General features: G+C 42.2%; 2 protein-coding genes and 1 non-coding gene across 12 annotated transcripts in view; 1 reads left to right on the forward strand and 2 right to left on the reverse strand.

The window, feature by feature from the left end:
• The window catches only part of LOC117745993 (ATP-dependent 6-phosphofructokinase, platelet type-like), a 23,854-nt gene extending 9,340 nt beyond the window's left edge, over nucleotides 1-14,514 (reverse strand). The window contains exons 1-16 of one of the 4 annotated variants that reach the window (XR_004611289.1): nucleotides 14,186-14,469; nucleotides 11,710-11,783; nucleotides 10,463-10,540; nucleotides 10,131-10,320; nucleotides 9,432-9,597; nucleotides 9,293-9,337; nucleotides 8,903-9,011; nucleotides 6,976-7,071; nucleotides 6,414-6,506; nucleotides 6,147-6,272; nucleotides 5,958-6,022; nucleotides 5,666-5,735; nucleotides 2,940-3,086; nucleotides 1,899-1,969; nucleotides 1,577-1,664; nucleotides 576-728 (exon numbers count right to left, since the gene is read on the reverse strand). Coding sequence is in view for 3 of the 4 variants with exons in the window: in XM_034554710.1 (XP_034410601.1) it covers nucleotides 576-728; nucleotides 1,577-1,664; nucleotides 1,899-1,969; nucleotides 2,940-3,086; nucleotides 5,666-5,735; nucleotides 5,958-6,022; nucleotides 6,147-6,272; nucleotides 6,414-6,506; nucleotides 6,976-7,071; nucleotides 8,903-9,011; nucleotides 9,293-9,337; nucleotides 9,432-9,597; nucleotides 10,131-10,320; nucleotides 10,463-10,540; nucleotides 11,710-11,783; nucleotides 14,186-14,288 (1,674 nt within the window). In the remaining variant the exon portion in view is untranslated. Of the gene's footprint in view, nucleotides 1-575; nucleotides 729-1,576; nucleotides 1,665-1,898; nucleotides 1,970-2,939; nucleotides 3,087-5,665; nucleotides 5,736-5,957; nucleotides 6,023-6,146; nucleotides 6,273-6,413; nucleotides 6,507-6,975; nucleotides 7,072-8,902; nucleotides 9,012-9,292; nucleotides 9,338-9,431; nucleotides 9,598-10,130; nucleotides 10,321-10,462; nucleotides 10,541-11,709; nucleotides 11,784-14,185 lie in introns of all 4 variants that reach the window. The other 3 variants (XM_034554710.1, XM_034554709.1, XM_034554711.1) reach the window with 3 other exon arrangements.
• Nucleotides 8,560-8,651, forward strand: trnar-ucu. The gene is given in 2 exon segments: nucleotides 8,560-8,596; nucleotides 8,616-8,651. It is a non-coding gene; the product is annotated as a tRNA-Arg (tRNA).
• A 1,653-nt stretch (nucleotides 14,515-16,167) lies between the features above and the next one.
• LOC117746101 (nuclear receptor coactivator 2-like) overlaps nucleotides 16,168-20,211 on the reverse strand; it is a 46,721-nt gene continuing 42,677 nt past the window's right edge. For all 7 annotated transcript variants that reach the window (XM_034554948.1, XM_034554949.1, XM_034554943.1 and 4 more), the window contains 2 exons: nucleotides 20,002-20,076; nucleotides 16,168-19,356 (listed from right to left, as the gene is read on the reverse strand). In XM_034554948.1, the coding sequence (XP_034410839.1) occupies nucleotides 19,345-19,356; nucleotides 20,002-20,076 (87 nt within the window). In that variant the 3' untranslated portion in view covers nucleotides 16,168-19,344. The remainder of the gene's footprint in view (nucleotides 19,357-20,001; nucleotides 20,077-20,211) is intronic.

Raw genomic sequence — 20,211 nt, forward strand, 5'->3', positions numbered from 1 at the left:
GATATTCAAAGGCAATTTTTGGATCGGTGCATCCTTATTTCTGCAACAGCCACCTCAGTAAACTTAATAACTGACTAAATAAGGCTCTATTTCGAAGACATATATATATATATATATATTTATTTGTTTTAAAGTTCAAGGATGTTTCTCCAGTCTGAAATGTTTTTTTGAGTTTTGTTTTTCATAATCCTACTGTGTACTGCACCCGTATCATAACCCACCAGTACGATGTGTGGTTTGAAGCGGAGGTTTGAGTCTGTACGTTTCTACTGAAACAAGTTACGAGTGTCCGGTTGCCTGCGTTTACACAGAAAACATGGCCGCCCACTGACACCTCAAAGCAACAATATTGTTGTTGCCCCTCAATATCACGTGAAACCTTCGCCGGAGTTCCCAAACTTGTCAAAACACAGTCCGCCTTCTGATTGTTCATGCGAGGACGCGAGCTGCGGATCAGCGAAGCCCCGAACTCTCGACAGGCCGGATGATGCTGATGTTGATGATGAACACACACACACGCACACACACACACACACACACACACACAGGTAACACTCTAACCCAGCCACACTTACATCAGTAATGGCATTCAGCGCGGTGTCTGAGCCAATGCTGAGGTCGGAACCAGGTATGTTGTTGGAGACGGTGGCGGGGACCATGACCATGGGCACACACAGCTCGCTGTATTGGCCCCGCGCAGCAGAAAGCTCCAGTAATCCCACGTAGGCCTGCAGCAGTGAGAGCCAGCGTCTTATTGGTTGGCGTTGGGGGATGGGGGAGGGAAGGGGGGGGGCGTACAGACAATGATGGAGGCCTAACGCAGAAGCCTTTCCAAGGACGAGAGGACAGCCACATCCTGGTGGTAAAAGTGTTCACGCAGACCACAGTATAAAAGTGAAGCTGGCTAAGCGTAATGTGAGAGCTCTGAGGGAGGCGGGGCCTGTTGGTGGGTGGGTGGATCTCAGGATCAATGTGGTAGGAGGAGGATAAGAGACGGCAATGGCGGGCGGGAGAGAGGAGAGAGAAAAGGGGTCTGGGAGGAGAAGCCATGGGGAGAGAGCCGGGCCAAACAGGGAGGACAGAGAGACTCAGAGGACGCAGAACTATGGGGCGTGTGGGGGGGGTTCACTTTCTGGCCAAGTTGCACAAAAAAACTCTGTATTTTAATTAATCTTTATGATTTATTGATAAATGTTAGGTTTTATTTTTTTAAAGGCAAAAATGTAACATTTAGTATTAGCTTTTCCAAATATTGGAAGTTCCCAATATAAAAAGGGTTTGGCTCGGGACAACCTTATGTGGACAGACATTTAAATGTGTCTTCATTGCTTTCTGAAAACATGGTTATGCAGAGACGGAGACATGTTTTGCAAAATTGAAAAGTCAAAAATCGGTGAATTCAGAAATGTTAAAACACACGATGCATATAAAAAGAGACTTCTTAATAATAATAAACAGGAACAATTAAATTATTACTCAAGATTTCTGCTTTTATAGAATTTATAGGAGCTAAACTGAATTTTAAAAAAAGGGATTGAGCTGTTTTTTCTTTTCTTCCCGACATCATAAAACGTACCTCAAATCCTCCGATGACCAGCAGAGCGTTGATGTTATGGATCTTAATCTGCTCAGCAATCTTGTCCAGATGTTTGCCTGGAAGAGTTCTGGCATGTAAAAAAGTTTTTATTGAGTTACTATAAGAAACCCTATAAAATGGGCACTTTCACCGACTACACAGAACATCTTTATTCGTTGACATACAGTACATTTGCAGAATTAAGCCTCATTCAAATAAAATAAAGATTAATATTCAAAGTCCCTAACGATATCTGGATTACAATCATCAATGATGACTTTATCTTCACATATCTACGGCTCTTTTATTCACTGTAACTCACCGCTTGGTGCCCAGCAGGGAGCCTCCTTGGCCGGTCCAACCCCCGACATCTCCCCACTTGATCTCCTTGATCTGATTTGCAAAGACAAAAGGACAATTTCAGAATTATTCACACCATGATTCATTTTTGCAAACCTTCCCTGTGTCGGTGTTGTCGATGTTGGTGATAATTCACAGACCAACAGAACTCACAGAGAGACTTTCTATACCTGTTGACAGTGTATCCTGTGGACTGGACACAATAACTGGGAACCGGTTTTCAAAATAAAAGATATGGCTGCTGAATTGCTTTTAATTGAATTATCCATAATACTTTAAATGGCCACAGAGACAATGTTATTCAAAGCCATTGTTATTGGGTGGAGGCAGAAATCTTAAGAGTCAAACCTTGGAAAATAAAACCCAAAGTATCTGCAAGGCGACAGCATATTAGGCAAAACAAATAATTTAAAAAGATTTATTTATATATATATATATATATATATATAATATAATATAATATAATATAATAATATAATATAATATATTTATATATAAATAATATAATAATAAATAAATAAATAATAATAATAAATAAAATTAAATACATATTAATTTTTGTTTATTTATTTATTTATTTTTATTTATATACATATATGTATATAAATAAATTTTAAAAACCGATGCCGCCTAAAGGTAAGTTGGCTCGTCAGTGGTGTAAAGTTCAGGTGAATAAGATTGTGTATACTTGAGTAACCTGGCAACAATAGCTCAAGTTTACACAGCGTGACTAATATTTAGTTAAGGTGAATGAACTTCTCATGCACTTCTCACAAGACTTTGACTATTATTGATTGCAACATCACATCTCAGATGTCATCACTGGATTCAGCCTTTGTTGTTGTATGAATTATTAAAATGGCTTTTAGATTAACTGATGCAGTTTGTCGCACAACACGGGTACGATTTTAGATTCTGATGTGTGCCGAGATCCTTCCTGATGCTGCTAAATGATGTGAAATAACCAAAACACCACATTGTTCTTAAAATAAACACATCTGACCTCCCCCTTGTAGAATCCCTCGAAGCCGTCGCTGACCGCGAACATTTTGTGGCCCTCGGTGATTCCCACTCTGACGGCGGCGCGCACGGCGGCGTTCATACCCGCCGCCGGGGCGCCGACGTTCAGCACGGCGACGTTGAAGGAGCTCTGTGGATGATAAGAGAGAAGCAGTCACACACACACACACACACAGAGAGAGAGAGTACACACTCAGAAAAACCCACACGACACACACACACACACACGGTGGAGAATGGCAGCAATACACTGGGGCCGTATGTTATGACACCCCCGAGCTTCGTCACACCCTGAAACACCGTCGCACCGGGCCTCACACGCTCACTGGACTATCACAGCACGTGTGGCGGTCGGGCTGAAGGAGATGGGATCTCTGCGGCCGTCAGAGGTCGATGAAGGCGAGCAGACACCGAGGAGGCAAAAGTTGGCAGCGCAGGATTATTTAGCAGGTGAAAGAATAGTGGTTCCCCATGCCTGACAGGACGGTTGTGCGTCCATTCACGTCTCGCTGCCCGCTAAGGAGCCATGCGAGGCTCCGCCTTCAAGAGCGGAGCGGCAGGCATGCAAGAAGCCTCATGCCGCTGAAACACGCAGCGAAGCAGCAGCGGCTTTTCTCGTGACAAACCAATGGAAAGTATTGGGGAAAACTTTTTACCGACTATCCAACAATTTTTCGCTATTCAAACCTCGGTCAAACCCCCTAATGTCAAAGTGCACACGGTCCATATTTCAGGTGAAGCCCATGAGGTTGTGTGCTCATGACCCGCACGCCTGGTATACACTCAGCCACAAAGTCCCCATTGGTGTTCATTCAGTGTGCTGGGAATGGATGATAGATTAGGCCCATGAAAGTATTCCTCTTCCCCTTCGCTAGGTCCCGCCCCCTCGAATGCAGACTGGCCAATCGTAGCTTAGCATCGGTCAGTTCTGACCAGGGACCAGCAATTATCTGACCAGAGTTGTTTGAACAGTGGAAAGACCAAGAAGGGTTTGGTGAGATATATGTTGTGTCTGTTGACTCTGGATAAAGTGTGTTTTTACGACATGTTAAAAGTACTTATTTTCTCAATGGAGTTTGGTGTATTTGGAGTGAGTTATATAGCTTCTGTTTGTTTTTTGAAAGGATTTGACTCTTAAACAAAAGGGTCTCTCTCTGTGGGGTCCTTTCCATAATACTCTCAGAAATGTATCATAAATTGCTTTTTGTTTCTCCAAAAATCTGATAATATTTACAAAAGGGAGTGCAGTTAGTGGCAGTGTGGCTCTGGGGAGGGCGGAGCTTAGCGAAGAGTCAATTGAGGACGTGGTTTGGATTAAAGAACATAAAGACAACGTGGAGTAGCTCAAAATGAACCGGCGTCCGAGTCTCTGCTGCCGATGAACTTCTCAATGGCAAAATGTCACAGTCAGTTTCTGAATCTTCTTTACATAGTTATGAATTAGAAAAGGAAATGTTTGATCGAATAATTGGGGGTCTCTAATTTTAGACCATGTACCAGTGTACTGAGAGGTCTAGCACGTCTTCTTTAACAAAGATACATATTTTTAAACGATAACCGGCCATAATCATTTAACACTATTCTCCACAGCTACAAAGCCGTGCATTATGTACGTCTTTGAAAAGGTTTCAACATGTTGTTTGGACTATTGTTTTTTCTTGAGAAAAGATTTTTTTTTAAATCAGCGGTAAATAATTAAATTGTTTGTCATTAAAACATTTGAAATCACTGGGATGTGCATTTTTTTTCTCATATTATTCTAAATAATAATAATAAAAGTGTCTGCCACATCTTCTCAATGCGTTTACAATAATTCCAGTGTCCTACCAAGTGAATCAAAACTGTTTGATTCACCAGTCTGGAGACTCTCACGTCATATTTTAAGACCCCCAAACCAGAGCTTGCGCATCCACTGACTGGTTCTCAACAGAGAGAGCGTGGAGCCCGTCCAGTTTGAGTTACGAAACAGCAAAGACACCGTCGGCCTCCGTCTCCACGCGCTTGACACTGAGCTGTAAGGAGGGGCTACTTCAGGTGCGTCTGAAGCAGATCACGGCCGCCGGCGTGATCGTCCTTGACAGGAAGGCCGTCGAGAGCGGCGCCCGATGCGCCTCTTTGCACGTCGACGCGTCTTCTCCTAAGCACAGCAAGCAGAGACGGGCAGAGCGACAGATAACGAACACCGGCATTTTGTGGCACCGCGTTAACACATCAACAGGTGTTTTTTTCTTCTTTTTTTTTTAAGGCCTCCTAGAAGTTTAACAAGATACTTTTAAATTTGATCTCAGCACGGATTAGAAGCCAAAGTGAGCAAGAGGGAGGAGGAGTAAGAAAAGAAAAGAAGAAAGAAGTCTAAACTAGTTGCAGAAAAGCTCCTCTGCTCTGTGAACTACGCCAGCAGAAGCTGACCTAGAGCCTGCTCTCCTCCTCCTCCTCCTCCTCCTCCTCCTCCTCCTCCTCCTCCTCCTCCTCCTCCTCTTCCTCTTCCTCCTCAGGACAGAGACGGCCACGAAAAAAACCCAGACTGTGTTAGTGTCACAAAAAGACCGCAGCCCCCACAAGGCACCTGACCAGGAAGTACCTTGCGCTACCGTACACATCTCAGAGCCGCTGGTGGAGAGATACATTGGAAGAGTTACATTCGTAAGAAGATGGAAGAAGAACTTTTGTTTGTTTCATCATTGTTTACTGCTTCTAAAGAGTACTTACATTTGGAAGCTCAGAATCTGCTTTCCGGTTGGAGAGGAGTCTGTAGGTGCTCAGATTGTTTTCAAAGCTACTGCAGACGCGGAGAACAAAAGAAAGTTAGCCAACTTAGAAAATACACAGTGGAAGTCACTTCTGATGCCGTTGAGGAGAACGCCGTCGGAATCCGAGCAAGAAATACATCTTTTACATCATGAACCCGGTGGAAAAAGGGACCTCTTTATTTAAGCCGTAAACTTCTTTTGTAGGCAAATTAATCCGATGTTTAAATCATAACCAGAAGAAAGTTAAATACCTGCCACGCAGTCTCACTGCCTCTTCAAATTTCTTCTCATCCATGGCCTTCTGAACCTCCTGGGTCTGAACATAGAAGAGTGTCAATGATTAATACTCTGGATCCGTCTGTTATCAGTGTAGTGGAGCAATCACACTACACACACACACCCACACACACACACACACACACACACTCTCTCTCTCTTACCATCTGAACACACTCCATAAGTGGAAGTCGAACTGCCTGGTTGCCAACCAGAGACACAACGCAGGCCGGGGTGGTGGCCGAGGCCTCCAGTAACGCCAGCACCGCCTCCACGCCCATACGACTGGCCTGCAAGGGTTCAAAGGTCATCTCAAGGTCAATACTGAGCAGCAGGATGTCGGCAGTGTTATCCATCTCACGACGTGAGAGAATTTAACGTGCTATTTTTACCCCCAACATTGAGAACTTTAAAAAGATATCGTGACTTACCAGGACCCTGTCAAAGGCAGAGGGGGTCCCACCTCTCTGCACGTGGCCCAAGATGGTGACCCGGGTGTCAAAACCCAGGCAGCGTACAACCAGCTGGGTTTGGAGGGAGAGCGAAGTGGGACGATAGAATATAGTGAGCTTAATAAAGAAACTGCATACAGCGATATCTACTGAACGTTATTATATATTATCACCCATCATTAAACAAACGAGGTGTACCATGAAAAGGTTTCACTCGTTCTTCCTAAACACATAAATAAAAATGCAACTCAGCCATCTAATATAACATTAAATATTTGTAAGATTTTATAGCAACTTGTAATAAAACAATCTTAAGAAAATGTCATGTGCCTCATGATGTGCATGCAGAAAACCAAAAAAGGGTGCAACGGGACAACATGTAAACGTGAAATCAAGAAATGGATGTTTTAGAGACACGAAGAACAAAATAACTTAATTAAATGTGTAAAGTCAACTTGACAATGATAACAAGGGGGAGGGGGGAGCATGCTTCTGAAGGAGAGTTTGTGGGTCCGTTACTGGACGTCCACACTGTACTTACATCCTTTATATAATCAGGAGTTATTGCCTTGTTGTGGGAATCTATGGCTCCCTCAGCTACAATAATAATGTTCAGCCTTTTCTTATCAGCGCGGTTCTGGAGGGATGCAAGAGAAGCAAAAGCAGTTGAGGAACATGACAGAAAATGTTTCCCGTGCACAAAAGCTGTATCCCGTAATGGAGGATAATCTTAGAATCAACTACTGACACACCTCCACATCTTGAAAAAAAGAATAATAACAGCATTTTAGACATTTAGTTGGTTGTCTTTCTCCAGCAGACACTTGCCACATTGTGGGGGGAAAAAGGTTTAACATCTACGGCGAGCTGAACCCATTTGTTTTCAATGATGGCATGTTAGCAATGCAGGGAAACTCAGGGATTTACTTAAAACATAACACATCAGACAGAAGGGTTATCTTAAATATTCTACAAGGGCTCTATGCCCCTGCCACCTGTGAATTGTTTATCAATACCAAGTACGCTAAGTACAGACTTGTGTACTTTTGGAGTTTGGACATGGGAGTTCAGACTCCAAAGGATGGGAGGTCGGTCTGATGAGTTTACTCCAATTATTCACTATAAAGTATTTTTTACAGTCAAAGAAAATTAGACAACCCTCATTTTCCTTTAAAATATAATTATTTTAATTAATGGTTTTCCAGTCATACACATATCATTGCATACTGTATATATTGTGTACAAACATGAAAACATACATATATATATATATATATACATATACATACATATATATAGATACATATACATACATATATATACATACATATATAGTTATATGTATATAGATATACACATGTAATTGCAAACAATTCGGTCAAAAGTAAAAAGACCGCTATAGTTCAATGTTAAAGTTTAATTAAAATAGTGATAGTTTGTTCTTTACATTGGCTTCTTAAAATATTAGATTATAAATCTTAACCCTCAGTCAAAACGATTTTATGTTATCTGTGAACAAATAATAAACTCTAGAGTGCTCGTTAGATCCTCCAAAACCGAATTATATCTCATGTTTAACCGCTACGGAGACATCAGAGCCAGCGGATCATTTAAAAAAGTCCTGCCGAGCTCAGGCTGTTCTCTGCGGCCACACTGAGCGCTGACCGCCCGGTGCTGCGAGGCTCACTGGTCCCGCGAGCAGGACCTCAAACCTCCGAAATCGCCGACGCATATTCTTAAATCGGCTGAATCTCGACAAACCGACAACATATTTGACCTTAAACTACTAACTTCTCGCCTGAAAAACATCCTAAAATTACATTCCGTGACTCAACAACAGTGGCATTTAGAAAAAGTAAACTTTCAGTCGTGTATTTTCTCCTCCGCCATTGTTTCCCTGTCGCGAAATGCATTCTGGGATATCGGCCTGTCTTATCTGACGCATCCCCGGTGAAATGGGCGGATCGAGTCGCATCCCGTGTCCGCTGTAGCCAATCAGCGCTCGTATCGCAACCACAAAGTAACCACAATGTGACGAGCCTCACGCGTTGCTCGGTAACGAGCTCACCCGTTATAAGCGAGAGTGCCGTGTATGTGTGTAAGTGTTAGAATAGAATGAGCAGCCGGCTCTGTGGCGCAATGGATAGCGCATTGGACTTCTAGCATGTCATATGAGATGATATTCAAAGGCTGTGGGTTCGAGTCCCACCAGAGTCGTTCTTTTACACATGTTTCTTTCAGTCTCTGACACTTTACATAAAATTACTTTTTTAACTCATTATACGTTCCCAAATTGGCACTGAAGCGCGGAAAAGACTAAATAAATTCTTGAAAAAAGGTCACTGGGGTGAATACAATGTAATTACTACAGCGTCTGTGTTTGTCTGAGTATGTGTATGCACGTTATGTATTATAAGTACGCATTACACATACATATAATGATCAACTGATTTGTGTGCGTTTGTTACCTCAGACAGTTTTTGACACATGCTGTCCTCCCAGCCGTCTTTAGGAGGCATTTCTGGGATAAAAACCCAGTCCGCTCCGCATGCCAGGGCACTGACCAGGGCCAGGTATCTGCACACACACGCACATACACACACACACACACACACACACACACACACACACACAGACACACACTTTAATCATCGCTTTGAATCTTTACTTCCCTGTAACAGATAGTTTGTTGCAAAATATTTCCCCAACACACACATGCGTGGGCCTCTCTTATCGATATTTACCAGGGCGTGACTGGTTTCTTTGGTTATTGAGACTGAGTGCGCCGTAGCATATTTAACTAGCGTACGTACGTACACCCTTCTGTATACGTGCTGGTGTGTTTGAGGAGAGCCTACCCGCAGTGTCTGCCCATGACCTCCAGCACAAATGTCCTCTGGTGGCTGGAAAGACAGTGAGAAGTGAGAACGTCACAAGCAGTGAAAACCCAGTGGACTGATCTGCGGAATAAACGGCATCACGAGGGCCTTCGCTCACCTCTGAGCGGTGGTCATGATGGCGTCCACCACCTCGATGATCCGGTGCAGTGCCGAGTCGGTGCCGATGGTCATGTCGGTGCCGCAGAAGTCGTTGTCGATGGAGCCGACCATGCCGACGATGTGGAGCTCCGAGTTACTGCGGGCCGCCTCCTCGTCGATTAGACCTGAGAGGCGCGAGAGGGAGGGGAGGGGGGGGGGATAAACTCTCTTTACACCTGCAGCGATGAGCCCCCGTTTCCCCAGAGACGAGGAACCTTTTGAGCAACCACAAGGACCAGGAAATATAGTTCTTCTTGAAGTACAAGAACTTTTGTTGGGGTTTGCAGGGGTTTGAGGTCAAACACACCTCTTCATTCATAGAATAAGGGAGTACTCTTACATCGATTTAGGACCATTTCAGGACGGGGGGGAGAGCATTTGTTGGATAACAGTTAAAGTAAAGTTTGGTGTCATTTAAAAAAAAAAAAAAACAGAGCGAGAGCACGAGCGTGCTGAGCGGGTTAATAATTAACCATCAAAGAATCAGCAGACGATTTACAGACGCTTTTAGTTTAATTTTGCCACCTTTCTGTGAATCTCACCCGACCACCAGCAGTTCGCATCGCATCTCACGCCGCCCTTCTCCCCCCCTCCTGTACGCCAGCGGACGAGCTCGCCCGACCTCCCGCTGACCTTTCGACCCAGCCATCAGTGTCACCTTGCTGCAGCAGCTCCTCCAGCAGGCCGCTCCACTCCTCCCGGAACAGGTTGGCGCCGGTCAGGCTGCCGTCTCCGCCGATCACACACAGGTTGGTGATGCCGCGCTGCACCAGGTTGTGCGCGGCCTTCAAGCGGCCCTCGCGGCCGCGGAACTCTTTGCAGCGGGCGCTGCCGATGACCGTGCCGCCCTGATTGGAGACGCAGAAGCACAATCTGAGTTTCACGTTACACGCTTTCGTTATACAATCCACATTGAGACGCCGGAAGTCCGACGTGGACAAACCGTGATGAGGTCTAATTTTATCACGGCGCTTTTGTTTTACGGCTCACCACTTGCAGCATGCTGGAGACGCTTTCCCACGTCGCCTCTTTGATGTTGTCACCTCCGTCCACCATCCCCTGGTAGCCCTGAGAGGAAGAGACACACATGGTGAATGTCCACCGGATCGTTAAGAACACACACACACACACACACACACACACACACACTTTTTAAAAAAGTTTTTAAAAATCCTAAAAAGTCATAATTTCTGAGACAACAAATATATTTTTGAACTTCTTTAAAAATGATTACATTAGAAAATTGTGAAGTGAAGGATGAAGTGGGCCCCTGGTAATCCAATTATATCCACACTGAGACCAGATCTCCTCTCTACGCCATCAGCGCATATATTCTCCGACGTGGTTTGTCGGCAATTAACAAAATAATAATAATACAAATAAAATAAAAATACTAATTTAATAAATAAAGTAAGTAATTATCAAACGCAATCAAGACTTTGGTATAATGTAAATGTACGGATTTGAGGCCATTGCAGAAATAGGCATTACTTTTAGTAGCTATGGACCCGAGTGGTGTAAACAAGGTGATCTGCGTGTCATCAAACACGCTGAGAAAAGCTCTACGAGACCGTTTGTTTACTCGAGTTCAAATATTTAGCCTCACAAGCAGCTGGCCACGACGGGGGGATTAAATAGTTTCAGTGGGCAGGAAGTCACATTCCCTCTGGAGGAAACGCGACATGGAGAGCCTGAACTCTGTATCCGCCACCGAAATAGGAAAATAAACCGTCTGCAACACAATAAAGAAGTAAAACGGCGGTGATAATGCCTCATAATCAGACTGATTTATTATCAAAAAATTACATGTGCATGGCGGCGTTTGCAACGCGTTGAAAGGAACCTGTCAACTCCTCGAGCATTTTCAGTGGAGCGTGTTTTTTGCGATTTAACGTTTGGTTTTATTAATTATTTTACGATGACTTTGTTTTCCATCCTCTCGGTAAACCCAGAATTAAATATGTATTTTTTGGGGTGAATTTACAGTCCTGTTTACATCAATTCAGTGTTGGAAGAAGAAGAATTTCCTAGAAGCTTCCTAGAAATTCACACACAAACACAAACAAGTGTATTAGTTGTTTAATTGCTATTTTCCTCTCAACTAATGCTAAATTAGTCCAGATTTCATGTCTCAACCCTTTTATTAAATGTATTTATCGACTGTTCTAATGTCGGCGACTATCACGTGTCTCCGGCCCGACGATGAGGATCGTGAGTATTATTTTAATGCGTCTCACCTCGTGGATGAAGTAGACCTTGGCCTCCACGTAGATGCCCATCCGGACGACGGCCCGGACCGCCGCGTTCATGCCTGTCGGCGGGTAGAGAGCAGAGGGAGTGATTAGTCCGTGAAAACCCTTTCTCAACACTACTGTCACGTGAATATAGTATAATTAATATAATAACTAATGCGCGCGTCACCTCCGAGCAGTGCGGTAATCTATAGTTAATTATATTATTTCTTAAACTCTGAAGCTTCTCATTGTGGTTTTCTTTCAAACGTTCTCCTTTCCCTCAACATTGTAAATATATCAACATTTAATATGTTCAAAACTGACAAATAGAGAATACCAGCATAAACAAGGAGCGGCCGGAACCAGACAGACCAGCCGAGGACAGGAGAGGTCAAGAGGTCAAAGGACAGAGACACAGACAGACAGAGAGAGCGAGAGTGACAGAGAGACAGACAGGAGACAGACAGAGAGAGAGACAGACAGGAGACCGACAGACCAGCCGAAGACAGGAGAGGTCAAGAGGTCAAAGGACGGACAGACAGACAGACAAGACTACCTTTAAGGATTTTGTGTCTGCCGGAGCACTTTTAGCGAAATTAGAAAGAGGACATAAATAAATCTCAGGCCGGGTCTGTGATCAATACATTGATTGTACTTTTAGCTCAGAGGCCGATACCCTGATAGTATTGATTAATTATTGTACTCCCAAACGTTTCAAACCCAGAGAAATCCTTAAATTCTAATCAAGGTAACAAGGGGGGGCGATGCAAGCTGTGCTCATGGGGTGAGCTGTTGCCTGGAGACCAGACCAGAGCTGATTGGTGGAGAAGAATCAATGCAAACACCAACACAGAATGTTTAATGAATTCAACGAGAAGGAACACAACAAATGAGCAAAGAATTACGTATAATGGTGCTGACCTACACACACAGAGGGTCTGTGTGTGTGTGTGTGTGTGTGTTCTCCACAGAGTGCTCGGTAAAGTTGCCATGGTAATCATGTGTCCTCCTTCAGAGAGATTAGAGTCGGTGCTCCTACTCCGGACTGGAGTTATGAATGGAGAACAATCAGGACACCATATGGATGAGCGACTCCGAGCATAACCCAGTTTTGATTAAAGCTCCGCTATAGGAGCACATGATGCTGGTGCACGGTGACGTGCACGGTGACGTGCTGTTGCACGGTGAGGTGGTCCAGCCTATAAGGCACGGTGTTACATAACAGCTGAGGCAGTAGATGGAAGAGCACGAGACAGATCAGCCATACAAGGACATTGTGGCGTGTTGAGTTCTGATGATGAGAGACGCAAATGTTTCAAGAGATGAACATTAATTATCAGTATAATATATTACTTAAGTATTATAAAACCCCTTTCTGTTCGTCACCACATCACTGCCTGCCCGGGGCTCCGCACGCAGCACGGCACGGTCCTCCGGTGAGAGGAAGACGAGTAAAGCTACCGGTGAACATACCGGAAGTCGATACACACCGCCTTCAGAATAAAAGCGCCGTGGCGCAAAATGGAACGTGTGACGTTCACTGGGAGGGGCTCTCCCGGAAGTGGTCTCTCTTACTCGGTTACACTTGACACTTGAACCGTCGCGTTTCATCCTCAGTGACACGTTCTTCTGCACATGCACTGTAATAGCTGAAAACTAAAATTATTGATGAGCAGTTAATTTGATCGCTTTTTACTTCATCTAACTTTTAAAAACTTGTACTTAGACAAACAAGTTAGATGGTATAACACAGGAAAACCCTAAAAGTACTTGCAGTCCTAAGTCAGTAAGACACGGGTTAATATTAAGTCAATAATATAATTATATATAATTTTATTTAGTCTTAATTCATTACATACTGACTGAGCTCCTTCTTTATGGGAATACCACAGAAACATCATGACCTATTCAAGGTTGACGATTACATTTTAAATCCTAGTGCACGCGCACAGACGCATGCACGAACACACACACACCAATGCGCCATGCAATGTCGATATAAACGCAATGGTGCAGGATGCAAGGGAGGGGGGTGGAGGGGGGGCGCACCTTACGTAAAAGATCACTTGTTGATGTGAGTGCTGCTGCTCCAACTGTTTTAAAAGCACCTATTAACTGATTATTTAGCAGACCTATTATATATATATTAATATTATACGTAACGTCTTTCGCCGGGATACATATTAGAGCATCCGTGTTAAAAAAGAAAAAAGAAATTTTAAAAAAAAAGACATCCTCGAGGCCACACATCCATTATCGGACATCCCGTGGTCGTTTTCTCCAAGTAAACATGGTTGCAAATTATCGTTGCCATAACTGAGTGAAACTGTAAATGACAACGTGAATCCCGTGAGTGTCCCCGCTGCGGCACCACTACCGGGAGGCTCTCCATCTCATCCGACAGCAACGGCACGGGACGAGACGGCACCGACACCGACCGCCGTCCGATAACGGAACCCCGGGCGGGACACGACGTTACCTTGCGCGTCTCCTCCGCTCGTGAGCACTGCGATGGATTTCCCTGCGCCGGACAGATTCTCGATGAATTTCCGAGTGTCCTGTCGCTTCGGTGCCGCCGCCATGTTCGCTGTCACTTTGCCTTCGACCCCTCCTCCCCCCCTTTAACCCTCCTCCCAAAAGAAATGTGTTTTTTTTTAATTAAATGTACAATTCTACAACCCCTCAAAGTAACACTGCCGGTATCTGAGAGTGGAGTCGGACTGCAGTGGTCACCGCCCTCCAGTTTCACGTCCACACACACACACACACGCACACACACACACGCATATATAGTCCTGATCAAAGATTGTATATTAGGTTGGATGACTCACTTCCTGCTTTATTAGGATACAGCACAGAAGTTATCAACAAAATATGTGTTATTAATCCATAGTTGTATTGTTGGTCGCCTGCAGAGTGGTCAGGTTTTTCTAGAGAATAAAGTCCTGTTAGTTTACCCCTTTTTTTATGACCATAAAGAGACACAAAATGAACTCAAAGACACACAAAAATAATAAGGTAACAAGATAATAATGATGGCGGCTTAATTTAACTACAAATACTCCCCAAAGCGAGACCGTTATGAATGCCATGGTTTAAAAAAATAAATAAAAATTGTTTCCCTCCATCGGATATTGGATTAATGCTGATTATTTTCTCTGTTGCATACAAACGTTTACTTACACATTTTTGGTTCAGCAAGATAATCTTGATTTTTAAAGTGTGAATACAATAAGAATAAGTAAAAAAATAAATTAAAAAAAGAAGCCAACGTTAAGCTATAAAGGAACTATACACGGTTAGAGTGGGGAAGTCTAATGTTTGAGGAAGCCAATGTTGCAACAAACCTCCAAAGAACACATCGCCCCCTGCAGCACTAAGTGACTTGATTTGAGAGTATTTTCCTCATGTATTCATGCTACACATTGTGTTTTGTTTTTAATTAAAAAAAATATTGTTTCCAGTTGGCGGTTTTGAAATATAACCAGAGTGAGAGGTGTTCACTTTTTCTGTTCTTCTTTGGTTCTCACGAGCTGGCCTTTTGAGTCAGAGAGCGAGAGTACAGCTGAGTCATCCAATGGGTGTCCAGATCTTAGATACTCCTAACATATTCCAACGAGGGCACCTCTGTGGTGCTCAGTGTTTCTTTATGCATATCTTCTGTATCATATTACAAAGTTATGACTTTTGATTGTTTTAGCCCCACGAGCCACAAGTTAGAATTCCTGACCTTTCAAGAAGTTCATGACCTTGAGCAATCTTTATCTCAATGGCCATATCTCCCCCGAGCTCAGTGTGGCATCTCACGCCTGTCGCCAGTGTGTCATATTTCATAACAAAAAGGTTTGTCTTCAAAACACTTAGACTGACAAATAATGTGTTTTAACTTCGATTTCGAGATTATTATCCATATGTGAGGATGAATAACAGGGAAATATGAATAGAATTATGAAAATAAATATTATTTGTTTGTTTGGTCCATAAAGTCATAAATGGTTTGCAGATATCCAGACTTTTATTACTGCCTAATTTCCCATAATGCAACTCAACATGTCTTTACTACCCACTTCCTGCTTGGTAAATCTTTCAAACTGCTAAATCAATACTATAACACACCCAAACTTGATTAACACACGTTTAACAACCCTACATTTAGATTATGTATTTTATCCTTAACATACAAGTGTAATTTAATTCTGTAACTGAAATGTACTGCAGGAATAACAATCTGACCTCTCTATTAAAAAATACAGAAACAATCAGAAAAGAAGTGATGGGGACTTTTGAGATAAAAGTATTTAATAAATACTCGTGGAGAATGTCGCCTCCTGCTGGTGTAAAGAGTTCATTGCATAGAGCCTTTTTATCAGATTACAGTAATAACGGTATTCATGTGACTGGTAGTCAGTTTTTTCTTTTAAACAGGACGAGAGGAGAAATAAAAAGACAGAGGCGGCCCCGCTCAATAAAAATAATTTATTTACAGTGACATGAATCATAAATTAACGAGCAGCTTTGGCAAAAAGCAACATTAGAGTCTACAGCTTGCATAAAGTGGTGTGAACGTCTGGACTTTTGCATAATAAAACAGCCACACTGAATAAACTGTGTGTGTTTATCGGACTGCGTCACCGCTGAGATATTGAATATGAACATCAGGGCAGAGAGAGAAGAAGAAAAAAAGATAAAATACCGAAAAACGTTGAACAACTTTGACATATTTCTCTAATCAAACATTGTGAAACTCTTTCTCTATAATAATATAATTATGTTATCTACTACATTACAGCACAAAGGAAATCAGTGTCGTCGTAGTTTTACTCTGGTTTTAAAAGTCCAAACCTTCTGACCTGCACAATGATGTAATATGAAATACTTTAGCCATAAAAAGGCCATAAAGTCTCCCCGTCGAGCTACAAAAAGCACGGCGACCTAATTTGCTCGGCAGCTCCAGATGTCTATGTTGTAAATATGCCGTTAATAATATAAGTTATGATGCAACAATACAGGAAAAAAATAATCATTCACGTTCTCCGATTGCATTGTTGTTCCCCGGTGGGATCGCAAAGCCACTACGTGAAGGATTAGGACACTTCGCGACTCTGGCGCCATCTGGTGGTAGAAAGCGACGCCGTGACTTAACGATTCTTTTTCAAGGATTGTTAATATTTTCTTTTCTTCTACAAACAAGAACTTAAAATTAAAAAGAATTTAAAGATGCTAATAACAGATCAAAAAAATAAAAAAAATCTACATGTTGTGGTTTAAATGGAAAAATGGTCAAATATGAACAGCAGGCTATTGAGAGCTCTGTGAAATATAGCCGAGTGAAAACATTCCAGTTGATTAGGAGGAACCTTTATGCAATCTTAGTGTTTATCTTTCCTCTATTTAGTATAATAGATTTATTTTTGTTTGCTTTAAATGGTTTAAGACCATATACACCATATAAAAATATGGAAGTAGTCTCCGTGACGGGTGAGTTATTTAAAAACCATGTACAGTTGTCATGATCTGGGGTATTAGCTGTAGAGGCGGAAACCGTTTTCTTGTACCGGGCTGTAAACATGTTTATTTCTGCCGTGAAAGCTGGACATTTTAATATAGAGGTCTATGGGGGAATGACTCGCTTTCGAAGCCTCATGTGGCCGTTTGAAGAACTGCAGTTTTGTTTTGCTTCGTTTCTCAGCAGCGGACGTCGCTGCTTGTAAAAGAGGTGCCATTGTTTGCCCAAATAAAATGGTCTCAGATTGCCTACATTTCAAAGTCTTTCCACGACCGCAAGAGCATCTCTTGTGGAATTTTGTACAGAAAAATTCAAAATGATGTCTTGATTTTCCAACTTTTGCGCATTGATTTGGTATTTCCGGTTTCTTATTTGTATCAGTAGTAAAGGTTCGGTCACTTCTTGCTTTTCTGGCTACAATATAATGCAATTTAAAAAGGAAACAAGCAGCTCAAAATTAAAACGACTGTCAATTTAACTGCCGACAAAGTAATTATTGTAATTATTGATACGCGGGTTAAAACGTCTCCTCCTGGGGGACGAAATGTAAAAGGTTCTTACACCGACAGCGTGAGGTGGTAGAAGACTCACTACATGGAGAATCACAGATCTAAGGCATTGTGCTTCGTCTTTAGCATCTTAAAAAAGGTACTTACACTTACAGTAGTTTGCAATTTGTAAAATATTCATCTCTGAATAAAGAAAAAATCTTCAATGAATATATATATTTGTACTGTATCAGTCACAATCAAGAGAAGATACTTCATTTTCATCTACACATTAGGAGTTACTGTACACGAGCTGACGCTCTTGATTGCCGTAAAACCTTTGCAGAGAGTTTGACATTCAGGACCCTTTCAATGGCTTTTCATTTCCTCTCAGTGGGGTTCTTGTAAAATCAGGTCCTGAAAGCTTGACGGGACGCGCAGGGGGAACCAGGATCAACGCAACCTTCTTCTCATACTGGTTGCTACTCCTGACCAGTACGCTAGAGTGCGTGGAGACACATTTTTAAAAGTGTCCTTCACGCCGTCGTAGGAGAACTACACCTCAGTGGCGGAGGGGAGGAGTTTCATCAGTTTCTTTTAGGGGCAGAGCTGCTTTTGAGCAGGAAACCATCTCATTGGTTAAATCTCAGTGGGCGGAGATAGCAAACTACTTCTGATTAAATTTGGACTGACGTTCATGAACAATTACATCCTCGAGGATGTACTCGAATGTACCGTACTCACATTTTGAGGTAAGTTATGTATGTATGTTATTTTGGAATAAAACACATGGCAGTATATAAAGTAATTAACCTTCGCTTCCCCTTTAACGACTGCAACATTACAGTGAATTTGAATTTAGTAGTAACATATATTTTTCTAAAATGGGCCATTCTGCATCATGAGTACTTTTAGTATAGAATATATTGAATACTTTTCTACTTTAGTAACATTTTGAATGCATTTTCTTGTAACAGTATTTCTGCACTGTTTGAGACAATTTATATATATATAGAAATTGTTGTCTTGTGGTTCTTGAGCTCCGCCCACCGAGGTTTCCTTTAACCAAAGAAATATTTATGTGCTGTTTGTTGAACTAAAACTCCAAATTGCTGTTTTTGCAATACCACAGAGGAAAAAGGGGTGTTTTAAATCTAAGTATGTACACCATCTATACACATTCACCTTCATTCAAAAAGTCATTAAATATGGATACAGCTCCTACAGCAGAAATATATTAATTTTAAAATTGACATAGAAATGTACCGTTTTCGAGAGATTTTTCTTAAACAAAAAGATACAAAGAGAATCTCTAAAACTTCTTCAAAACTACAAATACCTGTAAAATATTTCATCATAAACCTTCTGATTTTGACGTCTTCAGTCCCAACGGATGAGATCCAGAGGTGTCGTTGAGGCTCCTCTCCAGTGTCGAACTGTTTCAGTTTCACACACAAGCACAGAAATGAAAAGTACCCTTCATAAACAGTATTTATGGTCGTCCCCCCCCCCCCCCCACCCCGAAAGCGCCTCAGAGTCGGCGGAGCGAGCGGCGTTCCCATCAGAGGTCCTCAACTCCTCGACGCTCCTCCGGGAGCCTCGGGGGTCTTTGCATGCGTCACCTTGACTCGACCACAGCCGGGGTCAGCAGAAATTCTATAAACGGCAAACCAAAAAAAAACAATTAGCACAACATTCATCAAGGGAAATATACATAACAACAACAATAATGCTGGTAATAAAAATATAAATCATGGTGATAAAAAAAAAAGGTGGGATGGAGGGAACAAAAGAGCAAATCATTTCATAGACTTTGTGACGGGAGCTCACTGGGCAAAGTGTTTGTTTTTTTCTTCTCCATTTTGATGAAGATTAACTATTGATTATCATATAAAAATAGAAGGGATGTAATGTACTCCTATATTTCTATGCACATACACCGAGAACTAATTCGGACCTCAAATGGAGCCCTGAGGTACGCCACATGACGCAAGGAACAGCACAGACCTGATGAAGCAGTCTAGTAATAAAATGTCAAGGATATCATATACAAATGACATCACAGAGCAGTACATTTATGTCTCTAAATGCTGGATTCAATTCGTCCACTGTAAAGAAAACACTCAGTCGCGTCAGGAGTATTAAACATTACTGTAAATAACACTTTGTTTACGTGACAATAATAGTAATAAACTTAATAATTATAATACAGGCAAGGTCACTTTATTTATCGAGCACATTTCAGCAACAGGGCAACTCAAATGTGCTTTAAATGTAAAACATCAACATCTTTTCGCTCACAGAATTGGCTTCACCCTCTTGCGTCAACATGTCCATATTCGCCAGCTGCTCCAGGATCAGGCTGCCGTCCCTCACCTGCGTCGGAAGAGAAAAACGACAAGCGGGCTAAAAATTAAATAAATACTGAGATTAACTATGAAGGAAATAACTTGAACTCATGTTGTTTAATTTTCCTCTTTTTTTTTTTTTTCATGTTAAAGAAAACGATGC

Source organism: Cyclopterus lumpus, chromosome 17 (assembly GCF_009769545.1).
Source record: "Cyclopterus lumpus isolate fCycLum1 chromosome 17, fCycLum1.pri, whole genome shotgun sequence".
Taxonomy (NCBI): Eukaryota; Metazoa; Chordata; class Actinopteri; order Perciformes; family Cyclopteridae; genus Cyclopterus; species Cyclopterus lumpus.